Genomic DNA, 17,902 nt, shown 5'->3' with positions numbered 1-17,902 from the left:
GCCATACGGTATTTAAGATACAGGTGCATGACAGTTTTATACATTAACATAAAATTGTTTTGATCTCCATTTTTTTATTAGATGTCAGGAGTTATTAGAAAATAATTCCAATGTAGCTGGGCTACAACAACCCCGTGTTCAAAAACTGCATCATGAAGGGATTACAGAAAACTGTATAATTAAAATCACACAGATATTTAAACTAAGGCTGGTACCTAAAAGTAATAGCATTGATAACACCAGCTTTCAGAGAACACTACAAATTAATTTTTCTTAATAGTATTTTCTCCACACAGAATAAAGATATTTAAGTGAACTGTTGCACAGGAAGAAAGTTTGAGAAATTTCAAGCAGTATTGCTCCCTTCGTATTCCCATAACTATGAAGCTCTGAGGTTATATATCTCATCAGACACAAAAAGAGGAAGGTTTGACTTGTTCCAAACTGCTCATAACAGAGGATTCACAATTATATCAAGAAAAAAGAGGAAAAGTGAAAAAAACCAAGACTGAATAGAATTTAGAGGACTAAGCAACCTGTAGGTATACTTTTGTTTTCACTGGAACTTTTTGTTTAAAATTATCATTATTCTCTAAAAATTACTTCTGCATCTCTAAGTAATGACATGCATTTTACTTTTTCCTACAAGGTTTACTCATCAAAAATGGTCAGCAGACCATTTTATTTAAAAAACCATCTTCAGACTAGAAAATCATTTAACATATCATTAGCATAGCATTGTTGTCATCTATCAAATTAGCAACACTAAAGCAGCCGCCAAGAGGTATAAATCATTTCCACAATAAAAATTTCAGCACAGTTACCACACACAATACTCAAAATACAAAAGTATACAGAGAATTTTACTCCTCCTTAGACATTGGGATAAAAAACATGAAGCCCTAGTACAGTGATTCAGTTCATCTGTCCCTCCTAGAAGAGCACTATAATTAGGAGACTAAATCCACACCCACAAATAAAGAAACACCAGCACTTAAGAAATACTGTCAAGTTTATAAACTTCTATTCACATACTCAAAGTCTGTAATGAAGCAAATGCTAATCCTTAGGCTTTTAAGTTGATGAAATTACAGTACCATAAATAGCATCTTTGATATAAAACAATCACAAAGGATGAACTATCGTTTGCTGTATAAAAGCACTCAGCCGCATTGCATCCAATTTAGGGTAAAAATAAAGGAATGACACCAGCAAACCTAAGGAATGCATCAGCCTGAAGAGCAGGACAAATACCTGTATTTTTAGCAATGGTAAAAAGTCATCATGAGATTTCCAAGGATCTTCAGTGGTCAGTATTACAGCTTTATATAAACATAGGCCATGAGCTGTGAGCTGAGTGTTCTACAGTGACACCATCCCCACAAACAATGTGCTTTACCCTGAGCACTTCATGGTTCAGGTACAGAACTTGCTCTTCCCCGTGCTGCAATAAAGGTCACTGGTCATCTGTTTTATTATGTGAGAAGATATTAAGTTTTTCAGTATTCGAAAGAATGATGAAAAAGTATGTAGGCTTTGTTCTCAGCGCAAAGTGGGAAGAATTATCATTGTGAGTGAAAACAGCATGCAAACTTTACAGGCTTGCACAGACCTCCAGGAAAAGAGCTGAGTGTAGGCAAGAAGAGAGAAGCATCAATACTCTAATAATAGTCTCTCTGCTAATCTCTATCTGTCCTTCCTCTTGGATCTGCATTTGAGTGATCTAATGAACATACTCTTAGTAAGTGAGAGAGGTAGATACTTTTCAAAGCTTCCCAGAGAAGATCCTATCTAAGTTTATACACTTCAAACACAGGAAAATATTTGAGATATGCTCCTGAATGCAGGAAATAAAACAAAAACAGCTTAAAGTATCTAAAACAAAATGCAAACAAGGGTTTCCAATGTAAGTCGAGCAATACACTAAGATACAGGAGTGATAGTTTCCTTTTGATATTTACAAATTCAAAAAACTAGTTTTCAATAAACCAGTAATACTGATGCTACTTCTGGTCAGAACATAGATAAATCGTTTAACCAAACCTAGAAGCATATTTTATACAAACCCCCTCACGCTTTATAACAAGCTAGCAGAGATTATTAGAAATTACTAGTGATTGAATGCCAAATGACTTCTAAAATTGAGCCACTACCCTCGATAGCCCAGGTCTACAACTAGTTCCTAATTTTGGTTATATACAACAGGTAACTGTCAAAGCACTGAGCAATTGTCTTTCCTTAATCCATGAGAAACCTTCCAATTTTATATTTTCCTCCAGGCTACTTGACAGTTCTTCTGCCCCCAACATTCACAGGGAAATCGAAATCAGGAGGCGTCTTAAACTACTTAAACTTGTCAGCTAAATTTACAAAACAAAATGGCTTTTACTATGCTTGAACAAAGCTGAATTGACTCACATACATTTTTGTGGCACATCCCCATGTAATTCAAACCAGTTTTTACAAAGCAACTGAGTTGTTGGATGGTCACAAGGCACAAAGTGCTTATATGGTGCAAATATTAACAACGACATTCCACCTGCAACATTGCCTGTAATAAAGACAATAAGAGAGAGGGTATAAATCTGAGGTTCTGTGTCTTTAACCTGCTCGCCACAGCAAAACTCTGTAACATTAAACCATATTGTAACATAAATTATTAACTTTACATCATCATTTCGAATGTGGATGACAAGTCTCACACTGGGTAATACTGCACAAGGACACAAGTCCCAAGTTTAAATCTTGTTCTCAAGTAGTATAGAAAACAACGTAAAAACATGTAACTCCTAAATGTGAAAGCAGAGGCATTAGACCTCTCCAAACACAGTCATGGTAGGTCACTACACTCACAGACAAGTCTGTAATATTCCTTTTTATTGTGGAATAATGGCATAAAGGGAAAACCACAGAAAAAAAAAGATGCCCTTTCTGAAGCAGAGGAGGTGTTTGACTGCAGTGCTGTTCCGGTAGCACTCCAGGGCAATCTCCTAGATTAAAAAAAAGAAGAGAAGAAATAGCACTATAGATATTCTGCAATGAAACAAGATGTTAAGGTGACTAAGCCATAAGCAGCAGGGAAACTAAAAAACCAAACAACCCCAAAATCTTGAATTTCAATGCCACAGGTAAATGGGGAAGTCATGAAACAAATATGAAGAAAAGTAAGATTGTTTTGTAACTGGAAAAAGAATACAAATCCATATCATTAAAATCATTTGTAAGGAAGAGAAAATTTATGTCTGCAAAAAACCAAACCACTATCTGATAAAACGGAGTATTTTACAAAGGAGAGGCACAGATAATTTACACACAAGAAGCTTCAAGGAAATAACTGAGGAGTTCTCTGAAACACAAATGTTTTTTAAATAATCTTAAGAAATTCTAAACATCAAAGGGTTCTCCACATTAATATGCAATATTTAAAAAAATGTAAAAGGGGAGATTCAGGAACTCTAGAATGATTAGCTTGGCATGGATCCTGAACAAAATAATACTATGGCAATGGGAAAAATAGAAGCTAAAAATATCCTGTCAGTCAAGTAACCTTCATAAGGTCAGGAGAGGAGAGCTGACTGAAGCTCCAGCTCCCACAAGAAGCTGATCTGAAAAACCTTTTTTCTTCTTCATGGGAAAGCTAAAGGGGACCCAAATCAAAATTACCACCAAGTCTCACTGGAAGAATGTAACTCATAATTTGCTCAAAAGCCAAGAGTGGCTCTGTGGGAAACAAAGCATGCAGAACAAAGGACCAAAACAGAAGCATCCTTGATGGCAGAGGAGTAGCTTGGCAAATTCATCTTAGAAATCAGATCTCTCATATCTTCAGCAGAAGTGAGCTTTTACTGAAGCTGACACAGAATGATGGGTGACAGAAGGATTAGTGTCAGAGAAATACGGATATAAAACTGCTGCCAAGAATAAAGTCAAGCAACACTAAAAAAAGGGGGAAAATGGAAAAGAAGAAGAAAATATAAACTATAGAATACTGTAAAAGAAGAAACCAAAGACCTGGAAAGTTTCCAGGCAGCATGGAAAAGAATGATCATCTCTCAATCGTTCAAGAAGCCTTTCACTGTTAAATAAAAGAGGAAAGAAATTTACCAATCCAAGCTAGGGAGGGTGTGTGTGTGAATGCTTAAGTGTAAGGTATATATTCCTCCAACACAAATAAAATAAATCCAAAGCATCTTACAGAATAAAGCATTCCACACTCAAGTGTCACATTCTCAAAAGAGCTGAAATTTTCCAGTCTGCTTTATAAATACATTATAGTATCTACTTCAACACCTATCACAGATTATTTTTGCTAAAAGGAAAGCCTTGGATGAATTAGAACTTTTCTTAGAGCAGCAAACATTTGTTTTTCAACCTTTCAATTTCCCATCAAAGCCAACATCAGTTCACAATGGAGCATGAATAAAAAGTCCTTATTAAACTGAACATAATGAGAGCTCCCCAGAGGTACCAGCCTAACCCAACACCGACAAAAGAGACATAACTTTAATGTAGAATGATAAGCTACTAAGCCTGAAAGGAAAAAAGGATCAGGTAGAAGAACGGAACAAGAAGACTTTCAGTTAAGTGGGATAAAGAGGAGAAAAGCCCAACAGGTTTTTGACTTTCATGATTGTTCTCTCTTGTCCACGGCAGTGATTTACAACAAGCAACAGCATACTGCTGTCACTTTTCAAGGGTTTTCCATGGATAAAGGTAAGGAAGATGCAAACATCAGTCTCAGACGGAAGTTTAGGAAACGTTTCTGTATCAAAGAAAAATCAGAAGAGTAACACTGGGAGTTTTTTAAGAATCAAGACACATAGGGATGGAAATAGGTGAATTATATAGAGCAGAATTCAAACTAAACAGTGATTCTGTTAATATAACTTGGAAGTTGGATGTGTAAAAAGAAACAAAAAATAAGAAGTTATACTAAAACAACCCAAAAGTAATGTGGATGGAAACTTTATCATGTTGCAAGGTCAAAGCTCTTAAAGTAAATACATTTCTTGTTATAGAACAGCACTACTCAAGGGATCATAAAAAACAAACAAAAAAACCACACAAAAAGAGAGGAATGGAATTAAATTACAAAACAAAAAAGGAAGTATTTTTAAGATGCAGGTTTCTAGACAGCAAGGTATATCAACAACATCGTCAACACTAAAACATTCAGTGGCCTTGTAAAAGAGAGAAGGTTTCAAGCAGACTTAGAATTGTGCAGTTACTTCCATCTAAGAGCAAGGAGGAGGTGGGAAGAAAGGGTTATATAGAGAAGCCATTCCATGACCACACTCCAGGGCAGAAGTAGCAAGGATAATTTAGTAAATACCCATTCCTTTCATCTTTGAGGGCAGGTTGGTGGACAGTTCTGAACAGAATTTGACTAACACCCACCAACTTCAACTTCCTCCTGCCCCCCCCCCCTTAAGAAAAAAAGATTCTTAACTCCTTCTTTCCTAAAACCATTATTTTAAAGTTGGAGAAGAGACTGAGAGAAGGGAATTTCACTGAAGTCACACACTGGGCTCCTTGCCAAGTCCAGATACTTGTGCATGTACAGATAACCATTCCCAAAGCTCCTTAGAACAGGATCTGAAAGATTCTTATAAGACTACACCTATCCTGTTGCACACAGCACATACTCCAAGGTGACGTGTTTGTTATCTTCAATACTTCAGTAAATCATGTTGCCCAATAGCCATGGGAGTGACCTGCTTACCCATATATACATGTAGATTTAAATTTGTGTGTGTGTGAAGGATGTGAGAATCAAAATCAAAAAGTACTTCTGGACTAAAAAATCCATTTACAATCCATTAAAGGTAAAATACACCAAAAAGTAAGGAGTTTTATAAAAAATAATGAAATCTAAAGGTAAATTTGAGACAGGAAAAGACAATCAACTTTAAAGCACAAACAAAATAATTACATCAAAGGTAATTTGGTAAACAGTCCTGAGTCAAAAATGTAAGGCCAGACAGATCTGGCAAGGACAAGCTGTTGCTAGTTTAAAAGAAAAGGGATGCTTTAATCAATTTTGTATGAGGATAAAGATGAAACCCTAAAAGCAAAATAGAGGATGTGTATCTTGAGGATGTGTATCTTAAGGATGTATCCCTACTTCAAGTAGAAATGGAAGAGGGAATTTGTGTGTAGCTCCAGTGTAGGACAAATGGTATCAATAAAATAAAACAAGCTGAAAGCAAATTATTCACTGACTTTTACAAATACTAGTACTGACTTACAAACACGTTTTAACTCCTACACTAATGGGTTTTGAAGGAAATAGATATCCTGTACATTAAAAAGGAAACTTATACCTAGAAGAGAAAAGATGATTGCGCTTATCAAAGACATACTGGTTACTGGCACAAGCCAGTGCATCTCAAAGCAGAGATTTACTGTAGTTAAACAAATTGCAAAACAGCAAAAAAACCCTCTTGACCTCCTGCACAGAACAAAACCAAAACCTTAAGTATCTTATTCTTTCTTGATACATAAACAAAGTTTTAATCAAATGGAATAAGAATACTTGTTTAAGAAAAAGGAAATTTTGTGTTTCCTCTCCTGTAGTGGCAAGTTAGAACTTCTGAACTAAGTAGGAGCATCTTGTTACTGCTGCTGTTTGCCCTGTGAACCCTCTAACTATGCATTAGGTAAAATCCATTTTCCAAAGGCTAACTTCTAACATACACATGATCTTAACAGAGGAAAGAATAAATAGGATGATAATAAGTAAAAGCTTAGAAAAGAGACTTGAAGCAATGGAAAGATAAACAACTCATTTTACACAAAGATCTTCTATAAAGTACTTTTATCCTTCCTAAAATACTTGTGAGGTAGTACTTAGCTCCAGCTAGGACCTGACACCTGTCTAATAGTTATGCATCATGATAAAGATGATGAGGAGAGCTGGAGGCTCCTTTTCTCTTTACTTATGAGACGGTCATGCCAGAGCTCCCAGACTTCTGGACAGCAGTGCCCACAACCTTTGTGGCAGGTATTTTAAATAAAGTTCAGTTTGAGCAGAACGAAGAATTATGCCCTTCTTATAAGCTGTTCCATTACTAAAATATGAAGGGCCTATCTGCCACCTACACTGAAAATGTGAAATAGAATACAAGGCATACCTGAGGTTGGAAGGGACACCCCAAGATTACACAGAGTCTAATGCATCTGCTCAGAGCAGTGTCAACTACAGTAACATGCTCAGGACTGTGTCCCATCAGGTTTTGTGCACCCCACAGTGGTTCAGGGTCACCTGTTCCAGCATTCAGTCATCCTTACAGTAAAACACTTTAGTATTTAAATGGAATTTTCTGTGTTACATTTTGTGCCCGTTGACTCCTGTCCTTCCACTGTGCACCACCAAGAGAGCCTGACTCCATCCCCACTCCTCCCTGACAGGTATTACTGAAATTACTGAAATGCCCCCCAGCCTTCTCTTCTCAGTGATAAAAAAACCAGCTCTCTCAGCCTCTCCTTGCACAGCAGACACTGTAATCACCTCTAATTCCTAAAGAGTATGCTGGACAGGGAAAAATGGTCAGTGATACAGACTCTATTCCTAAGTTACACAGCACAGAAGTTCATTACAGCTGGGAAGCCTGAGACTAGTCACAGTCTTTGTACATTAAATACTACTAATAAATGACAAGATATAAAAACCCCTTGTGCATGTATATATAAACATGTCACTACATAGAAAGTAGATGTTGTAATAATGTTGCATTTATTTTTCTAAAATCTATAACAACTTCAACCTTTTACAAATTCAGCATATTTTGGGTATGTGGGAAATTGTTACTGAAAAAAAATCTTTAAGCCACTAAGAATATTTTTCTACAAGGTAAGTCTTATCAAGTTAGGCTTCATCTGCACTTAACTGATAAAATGATACTGAAAATGACTTCAAATCCTTCAAGCTACTACAATATAATTACTTCTTCATCAAATTTGGGCTGCACAGGACACAATTTAACGCACTAAACACCTGTTCAAAATAAAAAAGAAGACATATGGAACAGTCCTGTCAGTTATCAGAATTTTGGAACATGCTTGCAGCTTATATTCACCAGACTTGAAGCACAACAAATAATGGCACTAGGGCAACCTACCTGCCTGGTTATAATGGCCTTAATATCATAAACCTCTTTAAGATAATTGTCTATAAAATATTCTATACATAACACAAAGGAGAAAAGAATGCAGGCTGTATTTTCAGGATGGAGTAATACACAATCTCACTTCCTGCTCCAGGACAATAACCTCATCTCTTGTACTTCTCAAAACTCAGAAGTCAAAACTAGATACAGTAAGCCATGGGTAATCTCAGTGCTACAGTGAGAAACATACGATGTAGGAAAGAGCTAGCAAGGTTTTTGCAATTATCAGCCCAATGATGTAGTAAAAAACCCATTAAAATTAAATAAACCTGAGGAGGTATTACTAAAGTAGCATTGAGAGTAAAGTAGGAGCAGATATTCCTAAAAAGAGGAAGCCACAATGACACTGGAGAGGCTGGAAAACAAATGGTACAGTAAGCTTACAGAACTTTACCCATGTATCTCAATGAAAACAAAGTTAAGAGATTTCTTGATTAGCATCCATATCTACCTATACTTTGGAAGTGAGGGGTGCACCTCTATCTCGAAAGTAGTAAGATTATCCAAGGGCAACTGTCACCTCCTCTCTGCAAACAAGATCTCCCACTTTGGCATATGGTACAAGCTTTACAGTTGCAATTCATAAGACAAAAACACATCCAAAGGATGGAGGCAAAGAAGGACAGAGAGAACGAGAATTTAAAAGGCTTTAAAAAAAAGGTTACACCCATATTAGAACCTAACATATCTTTTCTTTTAAGGAAATATCTAAGACAGAAAAAGAAATCAAGAGGTTTTATATTAAATTGATCCTCTCATTTTTAAAAGTTGAGGTCATAATTCTCATTTATCTAAACAAGAAAGCAGTGGTATAAAAACAAAAATATAAATGCTACAACTTCTGAAGCTACAGCTCCTGAACAACTCATGACCTGCTGAATATAAGCAATATATTGGAGAATGGTAATGCTACTTGCAACATCATTATCGAGGGTTTGGGCTACAAAACCATTATAGCAGAGTAAAACTCAGCTTCTCCTGTCAGCAGAATTGCTGCTTTCTGCTCTTAAAAGCTAAGATTTTGTTTGCACACTTCAAAAATCCATAATAAATCTTTTTTATCTGTGTCACAAACACCATTGGGCAACTGTTACCACAATATATAATAATCTTAAATAAGGGAAATTTACATTTCACTCAAGACTTGTCCATCACTATTGAGCTCCTAAAAGGGTTGTAAGCCCTTATGTAGATTTTAGGCTTGGTATATTTCAACTAGTACAGCAAGAAACAGAACAAGAGATAGCACCTAAACCGTATTTTATGAAAAGAATATGGAATTACAAATTCGAAAGATAACTTAAATAAGCATAATATAATATATTATCCGAAAAGGATAATATATTGCCCTTAGATGTCAAGCCAAATCCTATTTCTGAGTATTTCAAGAGCAATTCCAAATACCTTCTTCTCCACAAGCACTTATTGATTTTATTTTAACTTAGGTAATCAGCTTAATAAGACTGGTTAAAGATTAAAGCACTTAAGAGTCACAGAGTGCACTGGTTTCTACACAGGCTCCAACACTGTGAAACATGAACCCTACTACATAACAATAGATTTAATCAGTTTATTAGTACAGTGAACAAAAGAACTAAAATGCCACAAAATAACTAGGTTTTGGTTGATTTTTTTTTTAATCTTTCCCTTTAAGAAAAAAATTACCTCTACACAAAAGATCTTAAGATCAAGTCCACATAATTTCATCTTCTCCGGAAAATGCTGAAAAACATTCAGATATGGAATATGACCTTCAACAACAAACCTGCATTAAAAAAAATGAAGACCAAATCAAGAAAGTATTTAGGATGATAAATGCATAGGTTTATTATAAAATTAATGTACAAATTAACTTCTGATTTGAAATAACATCAGTATTATGCTGCCTAAGCAATTCAATATGAAGTTACACACCCCTAAATGCTCCACAGAACAAAAATCAGTTCAATCATTTAACAGGTTTTTAAGTTCCAGCTCAGATATGACTGACAAATGATAACGTTATGGCAGTAAGCATACAATCAACATCCTTACATCGAGTTTATTCTGCACATTCTTCAGCTACTGCATTTTTGTGAAACTGCTTTAAGCCTCCTTTGAATGGTATGGAATTTATTTTTTTCAAATTTCTAAAGCCTTAAGTAAATTTTACTTTGAAAAAAACACACACTTTCTGCTGGAGGAGTTTGAATCAGGTAATGTGATAGGGAGGAAAGTCACAGAATGATGAGCAAATACATAGAACTGAATCCACATTAATTACATCTGTATGATGATTTAAAAAAAAAGTATTATTCAGGAATGAATAGAAATGGTCTCCTATACTAATAAATCAATATAGTTTAACTTTTATTTGCACTCAAGTAACGTATTTTTTTGTTAAAAATTGGCTTTGGTAAGTGGTTGACAGTATTATTTGATTTTTCTTAATTTTTTCATATATATACATATATATAAAAAATGGGACTCAACAGCACATATCAATAAAAAGCCACCTCCACACCAAACCCTTGCTCTTATCTAGAATCTTAGCAGACATCCACAACAAGCAAAGCAAGCAGAGAACAGCACAGACCCTCATAAGGGAACACACTCATTCCACAGTAAAGCACGCTGGTAGCCTCCCATAGGACTAAGATGGAAATGCCTTCCTGTCTCCTCTTCTGCAACCTAATTTTGTTATGAGTACATAAAACTTGTAGAATTTAACATTACAAACAGAGAAGACTCTTCTTTAAATAATCTTAAGCAACTGAAAACTATTTTCTCTCCTGCTGACTGTGTTATCTGCACAGGACCTCTCTGATCTCACTACACAGATTAGTAACTTCTTGGTCTACAAATATTTCATGTCCCTCCTGAGCCTACAGCAATTCATAAGTTCATCTGCCCTCTCTCAGTCCAGTGCCCTCATCACTAATTGTTCCACCTAGTGTGTATCTATTGAAGTTGACTAAAATTCTATTTAAAAGCTAGTTACTGCAAAGTTTACAGTTATATTCTATTTTTTTTAAGCACTTATCTGAATTTTCAGTTTAATTGAAAAAATTAATTAAAAACAAGATTAAAATAAAAAGTGTAGACAAGGTGGTGTTAGGTCAAAGGTTGGACTCGATCTCAGAGGTCTTTTCCAACCTAGTTGATTCTGTGATAATCAAAACTCTGTCTCAGAATTAACCCGTTGTTTATAGTAGTTTCTGAAAAACAAGAGCAATATGAAAAATCACAGTTCCCAATAGTTTTTATTCCAAGACTTTGTGTATTGATCTCTTAAATGAAGAGGTAAAAGTTGCTGCACAATCCTTTCTAATAAAATTGTGTGATGAACATTTTGCTAATGAAATTTCAGTAGCTTTCCTCAACCAGTATTAGTGTTTCCCACTCCAAGTAGAGTTGTGCACTGGCCCACGTGGTCAGTGAGGCCATCTGGCAAATCTATCCCCAGTCACTTGCCCTCGCCATCCCACCTGACCTGCTGAGCAGCTTGCACATCAGTTTCTCAGCTCATTTGAGTCACTCACACTAAATTGAAGAACATAAGCTTGAGGTATGGTTTCACAAAATTGATTGAGGCAACCTAAAATCTCAACATAACTAGCAGGACTTCCCTCCTGGTGATCTGGCTGTGTGTACTCCTGTTGCTCCTCATCCTCTTCCCCAAATGTAATCACAACAGCAGCAGAAAACCACCCATTACTCTGTTGCCTGAAAGGGTTTCTTTCCCATCATCTAAAGAACTGAGGAGGCTCACAGATGGTTCCACGAGTGAAAGAGTTGGCTGAGGGAAGGGGATGCATCACACAGGCAGGAGAACAAAAAGAAGCAAGATTGTCCTCTTTCAGCGGTGCCCCATTACTGGCTCAGCTGGGTGCCCCATTACTGGCTCAGCTGATAAGCTCTGGCTGAGTCGAGTTAAGGCACAATCACACCATTAGACCTGAAGAGCTGGAACCAGAGAGCAGCAACCTTCCGAGCCAGCACAGCAGAAGCTTGAGGAGGACAGACTATCAGGACCTTCCCTCGGGTGTGGTGTAGTGCTGATGCAGCCAAACCACCCCAACAGCTTGCTGCCTCTGAAATAGGAAATCCCACCCTCCCTTCAATCCCCTGCCACACACTCCTCCCTGCTGACAAAAGCACTTGTGTGACTTCTCAGAGGATCAGATGGAGAATCAGTCTCTTCCAGGGTTTGACTCCAACCAGATAGATACCCAGACTCAGCTGACTGCAGGAACATTACTGCATATAGGCAGAAAGAGACTGCAATGAAGCACATTAACCTGCACTAAAAATGTCCAGTTAAACTTTTACAAAATAAATTTTGTACAGATCTTCTTCTTTCAATTACTAAACCCTCCATTGGATAAATGCTACTACTAGGGCAAGAGAAAGAACAAGAATGTTTATGCAGGACCACAGCAACAGAAATTTGGAGCAGTTTAAACTGATGCTGGAACCACATCCTTCTGCTGCAAGAGACAACCAATGTCCATCAAAATGTCTTTTTTAAAAAAGTTTTCACTAACTTGGCTGTACCAAGTCAAAGCACCGCAACTGTTTAAAAAATAATGACATATTTTCTAGCTTGAAATTACTGTCTCAATAAAAAAGAATGCTCTTTTCTCTCAGGTTAAGAGCTGCTTTTACATTCTAAAATTACAGCATAAAAAGCCTGCTATGAATACAATGTGCTGCTTATCAAGTTTTTAACACTTAATCCAAAAGTCCAGATTTGGAATAGCACTTCAGAACAGTTTCTTCTGTCTGCGGTTCCTCCAAACCTCCCATTTAACAGAGAGATTGACAAAACACCTGCAAGACTATGTTGTCAGGAAAGTGCTTGAAAATGTGACTGGCACATACAGTACACAGGCCATGTTCTCTTAATTACAACAGCAATGTACATTAGTAAGGTCCAAGTATGAAAATAATCCTAGGGCCTCAGCGTGCTCCAAGGAAATGATGCATCTGTTAAAGCCACACAGTAATGCCACAAACTGATTACAAGTTCAGTCCTGCCAGCACAACTAGGTATAACCTTATTTGAAAGGCATTATTTCTCAGAATCTCAAAGTCTAGTATCTTGAAACTTTGTCCAGAACTCAACTATTTTATTATTTAGATAAATAATATACCTCTCATGGAACACCGTGAGACTATTCACAATGGAAAAGGATTTAATGTGTAGCATAGGCTTGAGAAGAAGGTTATTTTTAAACCAAAATGTTCCTTCCAGAGGAAGTAATTGTAGTGTTTTTCTGCTACGTGTGTCAAGTAGCAAGGAGGAGTATATTTTTGGTGTTGTAAATCCTTTAAAAGCTGGCAGATTGCCCCACCATAGTGCCTAAGTATGTATCACAAGGGAGGAGTGGTAGTCAGCTGACTTCAGGGTACAGAGAAAACCAAACTGAGGAAAAAACAAAGCAGAACTTTAAACAGAACTCTAATTCAGTTGGTTTAAATAAAACAATTTGCCTACAAAGACTTAAAAGGTAATGCTGAATACTTAATGTTTTCTCTGAATAATTTTCATCTTTAGTCTGTCGTTATTTTGATCTGTGTATCTTAATGCATGCAAAAATGTGAACATTGTCTGATTTTTTTAAACTTAAATATTCAGAAGTAAGAAAATAAGTATTTTATGGTAGTTCATGCAATTTAAAATTCTTTCCCCTTCTTCATCAAACCTGTTGAAAGGCAAAGACCTTAAGGGTAGGGAGGGAAGCATGATAACGTAATTACAGTCTTATACAACTATCGTATCATGGTAAAACTTTGCAATACAAATGACATTCTTTTAAACGTCATTTTCTGTGCTTAATTCAGTTTGTATGTTCAGTGCATTTAAAGTCACTGATTCATTATGATTTACTCCATTTTACACACATACATTGTATCTAATTAAATGGTATCGTCTCATTCAAATCATCTTATTTCCATTTCCAATTATTCATTTCAGATTATGCCCTTCTGTGCTATATTTGGTACTTGATTTTTTTTATCTCTTCCAGCTTTTTTTACTGCTTCATGTTTTCTCTAAATCCTTTCATGTAAGTGTGCTCACCTCTTCAGGATCTCGGTCCAAAGGATGTTCTGCAGGTTCTGAACCATTTTCCTGGATCTTTTCTGTAGCTGCCAGTTTTTAAAGTGCTAAATACAACAATATACCATTCATATGCAAACAAACTTTGACAGTTGTTGTTTGGTAGGGTTTCTTTTCCAACCACACCATTGTACTAAGACAGGAACTTGTGAGGATGTCTTTGCCTGGTATAACCCAACAGTGCTTCCAGATAAAATTTCCAAGATACAATAACCAAAGAAGAGATACTTAACTATTTATTTTTCTCTCCAAATGGGTAATTAATAATTGCTTAGTGTGAAACAACTGCTCTGTCCCAGTAATTGCATTTTACTACTCGGATTTTTGTCATATGCAAACATTATCAGACAGGTTTTACATTATTTATTTTCTAATCATTGACAAAATTACAGAGCATGCTATGGGAGTTGTGACTCGTACAGAATTTCCTTTGGAAGACAGTAGCCAGTAATAAATCTTGTTATTGAAAACCACTTTTGAGTTCTACTAGATCTTAATCTACTCAATAAACGCTTCTGTATTGCAGAGTGCTAGTTTGAATTCTGAATACTACAGCATTTTACTGAAAATTTTACAAGCATCTTTTATACAACAACATATCCAATTCTGCAAATACACAATGGCTTGTGCAATTCTGGCCAATGAAGGACACGGCCACCCTTAAAGTAAAATCAAAGGGTTAAACTGTTTTGCATAGAAATTAATTACCTAGTACCAACTACTGTACTTCAAGACATACAAACCTCCCCTTTTTCAAAAGTACTTGCAAAAGAGCATCCTTCAAAACCCACCCTTCTTGGGAAGTGGAACAGGCACTCCAGGGGAGAGAGGCCACAATGGCTCTAAGGTAAAACCTCCCTTGCATTCACTATGCTTTCAGCAGCTACATCAGTTATAAGCACCACAGGTGGGGAATGACGTACTCATTGCCTTCCCTTTTAACTCACAGGTTACATATTTAAAAAATAAAAATTAAAGAGCTGAAATCCACCATATCAACTGAAATTTGAATCAGTTTTTCCTTTATTTTATCTGAGTTTTCAATCTGATTTGCCAATGTAGTTACTTGAGTATTTCTGTTCCTTAAATTTTGGCAAAGTAGTGCTTTTTCACCTGTATTTCAGAAACACCCAATATTTCAAAAGTCATTTTAAAAGGAGTATCAGTATATGAAAGGTCTTCCAATGAAAATCTAGGAATTCCTGAACTTAAACTATTTGGGCCTGATTTAAAATATTTATTGCCATCAAGAAGAGTTGATGAACTAATTTTTATTCCTGAAGTAAATAAGGAATGTGTTCATAGCCTCATAGTAGGGGAGAGAAGGGAACTGCATTGTCAGCAAGAGCTTGACAGTCTCCATTTAGCATCAAACCCTATTATTAGAACAATTTATTTCTACTATATTAAAAGGTGTATTATTCTGAACTCTCATAATTACAGATACAAAGATACGAAGACAAAACGAACTTCCTATATTAATTTCTGTGCCCAACTTCATTGCATGAAGCAACTTTGCTACCTTTCAGATCACTATATAATGCTGGTATTGTTTATATGACGACACTGATGTAAGTCCTGGAGAATGTTTACTCATTTATATCTGACATGCTGACAACAGCAAGTATCACAAAAGTGTCATACAGACCTCCAGTGAACCTTATGAAATTTTGGAGAAGGATAAAAAGCTTCTTTAGCTCCAAAACCTTCATCCTTACAGGTCTTTGAAATTCATTGCAACTGACAGAGAAGAACCTCCTCCAAGAGCAGCTGCACAAATTGTTATGTCAAATGAAAGATAAGACAATTAAATATAGAGAACTTCTCACTATTACTGAGCAAATTAGTAAGAGGGTAACAGATCTAATTTCTTAAAAAATTGTTATTTATAAAGGCAAAAATTCTTCACTAGAGACTATTCATACCTTAAGAGCTCAGACAACGTAATCGGTTCTCTCAACCAGAGTAACGCCATGTAACAAAATGAAAGGGTCATTGGCATTGTCATCTTCAGTTTCTCCTTTTGGTTCTTCATTAAATACAAGCTGCCATCTACTGATCCAGAGTATATAGAGGTGCTTTCTTGGGTTTATGTAAAAACAGAAGAGGAAAAAAGTAATTGATATGATAGACACATGATCCATGGTATACAGAAAACAAGATAAATGAACATAACAAGGACCCTTGTTCAACAACCAGTAACATTCTGAAATAATTACACAGAGTAGTTTGGTTGGCTGTGTACTTTTCTACTAAACAGTTTAACTCTAATTTACTCATCTACCATGACATGTAATAACAATCTATTTCATAAACTGCTAATTCAATTGATTAAGACACCAGATCACATGAAAAGACAGAACTCCCTATGGTACCCATCAAAACAGACCTTTTGTTGGGAACTATACTTAAACCTGGATGTCTGGAAGGACATTAACTCCTATACAACATATAAATAACATTACTTATGAGCTGGAAATACTATTTTCCATTTGAGAGATAAGGGAACAGTGAGGAAACAAGGGAAAATTTGATGTACTTTAATCAGTGACTCCCAGTTGAGGATTAAAACACAGTTTTAAACTTCAGCACAGCCAGGACTTGAACGAAAACGTCATTTACATTGCAGAAATTTTACTGATGTTAAGGTCTGCCCTATAATCTCTAACTGTGGAAACACAGGTGTTCTTTTAAAAACTGTATTTAAATTCAATGTCAAAGAAACAACTTTAAAAAAGAATGTAGCAAATGGTGAAGAGGGTGGAAAAACCCCAAACAAATAAACAACCAAACCTCCCTACTTCCTTACTGAGATGAATCACTAAAAACTAAGAGGAACAGCAAAGAGAAAATTTAATTTAGTAGCATGATTTATGAGTTACGAATCTTTTCAGACAAATAATTTAAAAAAAAGCTTCTCTTCCCTACATCATGACCCAGCCAGGATGAAGGAAAATGCATTTAAAGCAAACCATCACAAAATCCAGCATTGACTCTGCAGAGATTTTTCTCTCTGTGTTTCCCCACAGACTGTTCACTGGTTCAGACAGGAACAGTGAGAGCTGGATGCACAGCTCCCCAGCTGGGAGCTGCAGGGCCATGGCAAGCAGCCTGCACAGAACAGTTTGGAACTGCACAGAGCTTGGCAGCTCTGAGGTTACACCGGCAGGCGACAGCCACGCCTGCGAGGGGGCAGCGGTGGAGGTCCAGCCCGCTGATACGCGGGAGGAGGACACCGCCAACAGCACTTCCATCGGCAGGGCTGGGCTGGGATGCCACCTACCGGCTCCCGAGCCGGCAGTGCTGTGGGCAGGTAACAGAGCCGGCTCCAACACACCCGGGACAGAGTAGAGTAACCTGTGTGGCTCTCACACACAGGTACGTCAGAGAACAAAAGCAGGAACATCGGTTTAATCCTTGTAGTCAACGGCTTCACCTTTCACAGGGATGCCTGTCCTCGAAGGCAGCTTCGTTATTAATTTCACATTCAATTCAATTTAAAATAATCCTCATTATATTCGTGGCCTTAATGACGGCACACCATTTCCTTTTATTTCCTCTAGCTTATGCAAGGCATGACAACACACAGTTACACACAGCTAATAATTTAAGAGTTTTTATAGGCTTCTCC

At 36.6% G+C, this 17,902-nt stretch overlaps 1 protein-coding gene across 2 annotated transcripts in view; it reads right to left on the bottom strand.

Annotated features, from left to right (window-relative positions):
* TAF1B (TATA-box binding protein associated factor, RNA polymerase I subunit B) overlaps positions 1-17,902 on the bottom strand; it is a 46,387-nt gene that overhangs the window by 22,295 nt on the left and 6,190 nt on the right. For both annotated transcript variants that reach the window (XM_027641106.1, XM_027641105.1), the window contains exons 7-8: positions 16,197-16,353; positions 9,834-9,933 (exon numbers count right to left, since the gene is read on the bottom strand). In XM_027641106.1, the coding sequence (XP_027496907.1) occupies positions 9,834-9,933; positions 16,197-16,353 (257 nt within the window). The remainder of the gene's footprint in view (positions 1-9,833; positions 9,934-16,196; positions 16,354-17,902) is intronic.

The sequence above is a fragment of the Corapipo altera genome, unplaced genomic scaffold (genome assembly GCF_003945725.1).
Source record: "Corapipo altera isolate COAL_440 unplaced genomic scaffold, ASM394572v1 46, whole genome shotgun sequence".
Lineage (NCBI taxonomy): Eukaryota > Metazoa > Chordata > Aves > Passeriformes > Pipridae > Corapipo > Corapipo altera.
The sequence above is the reverse complement of the archived record's forward strand: the minus strand, read 5'-3'. Positions and strand labels throughout refer to the sequence as shown.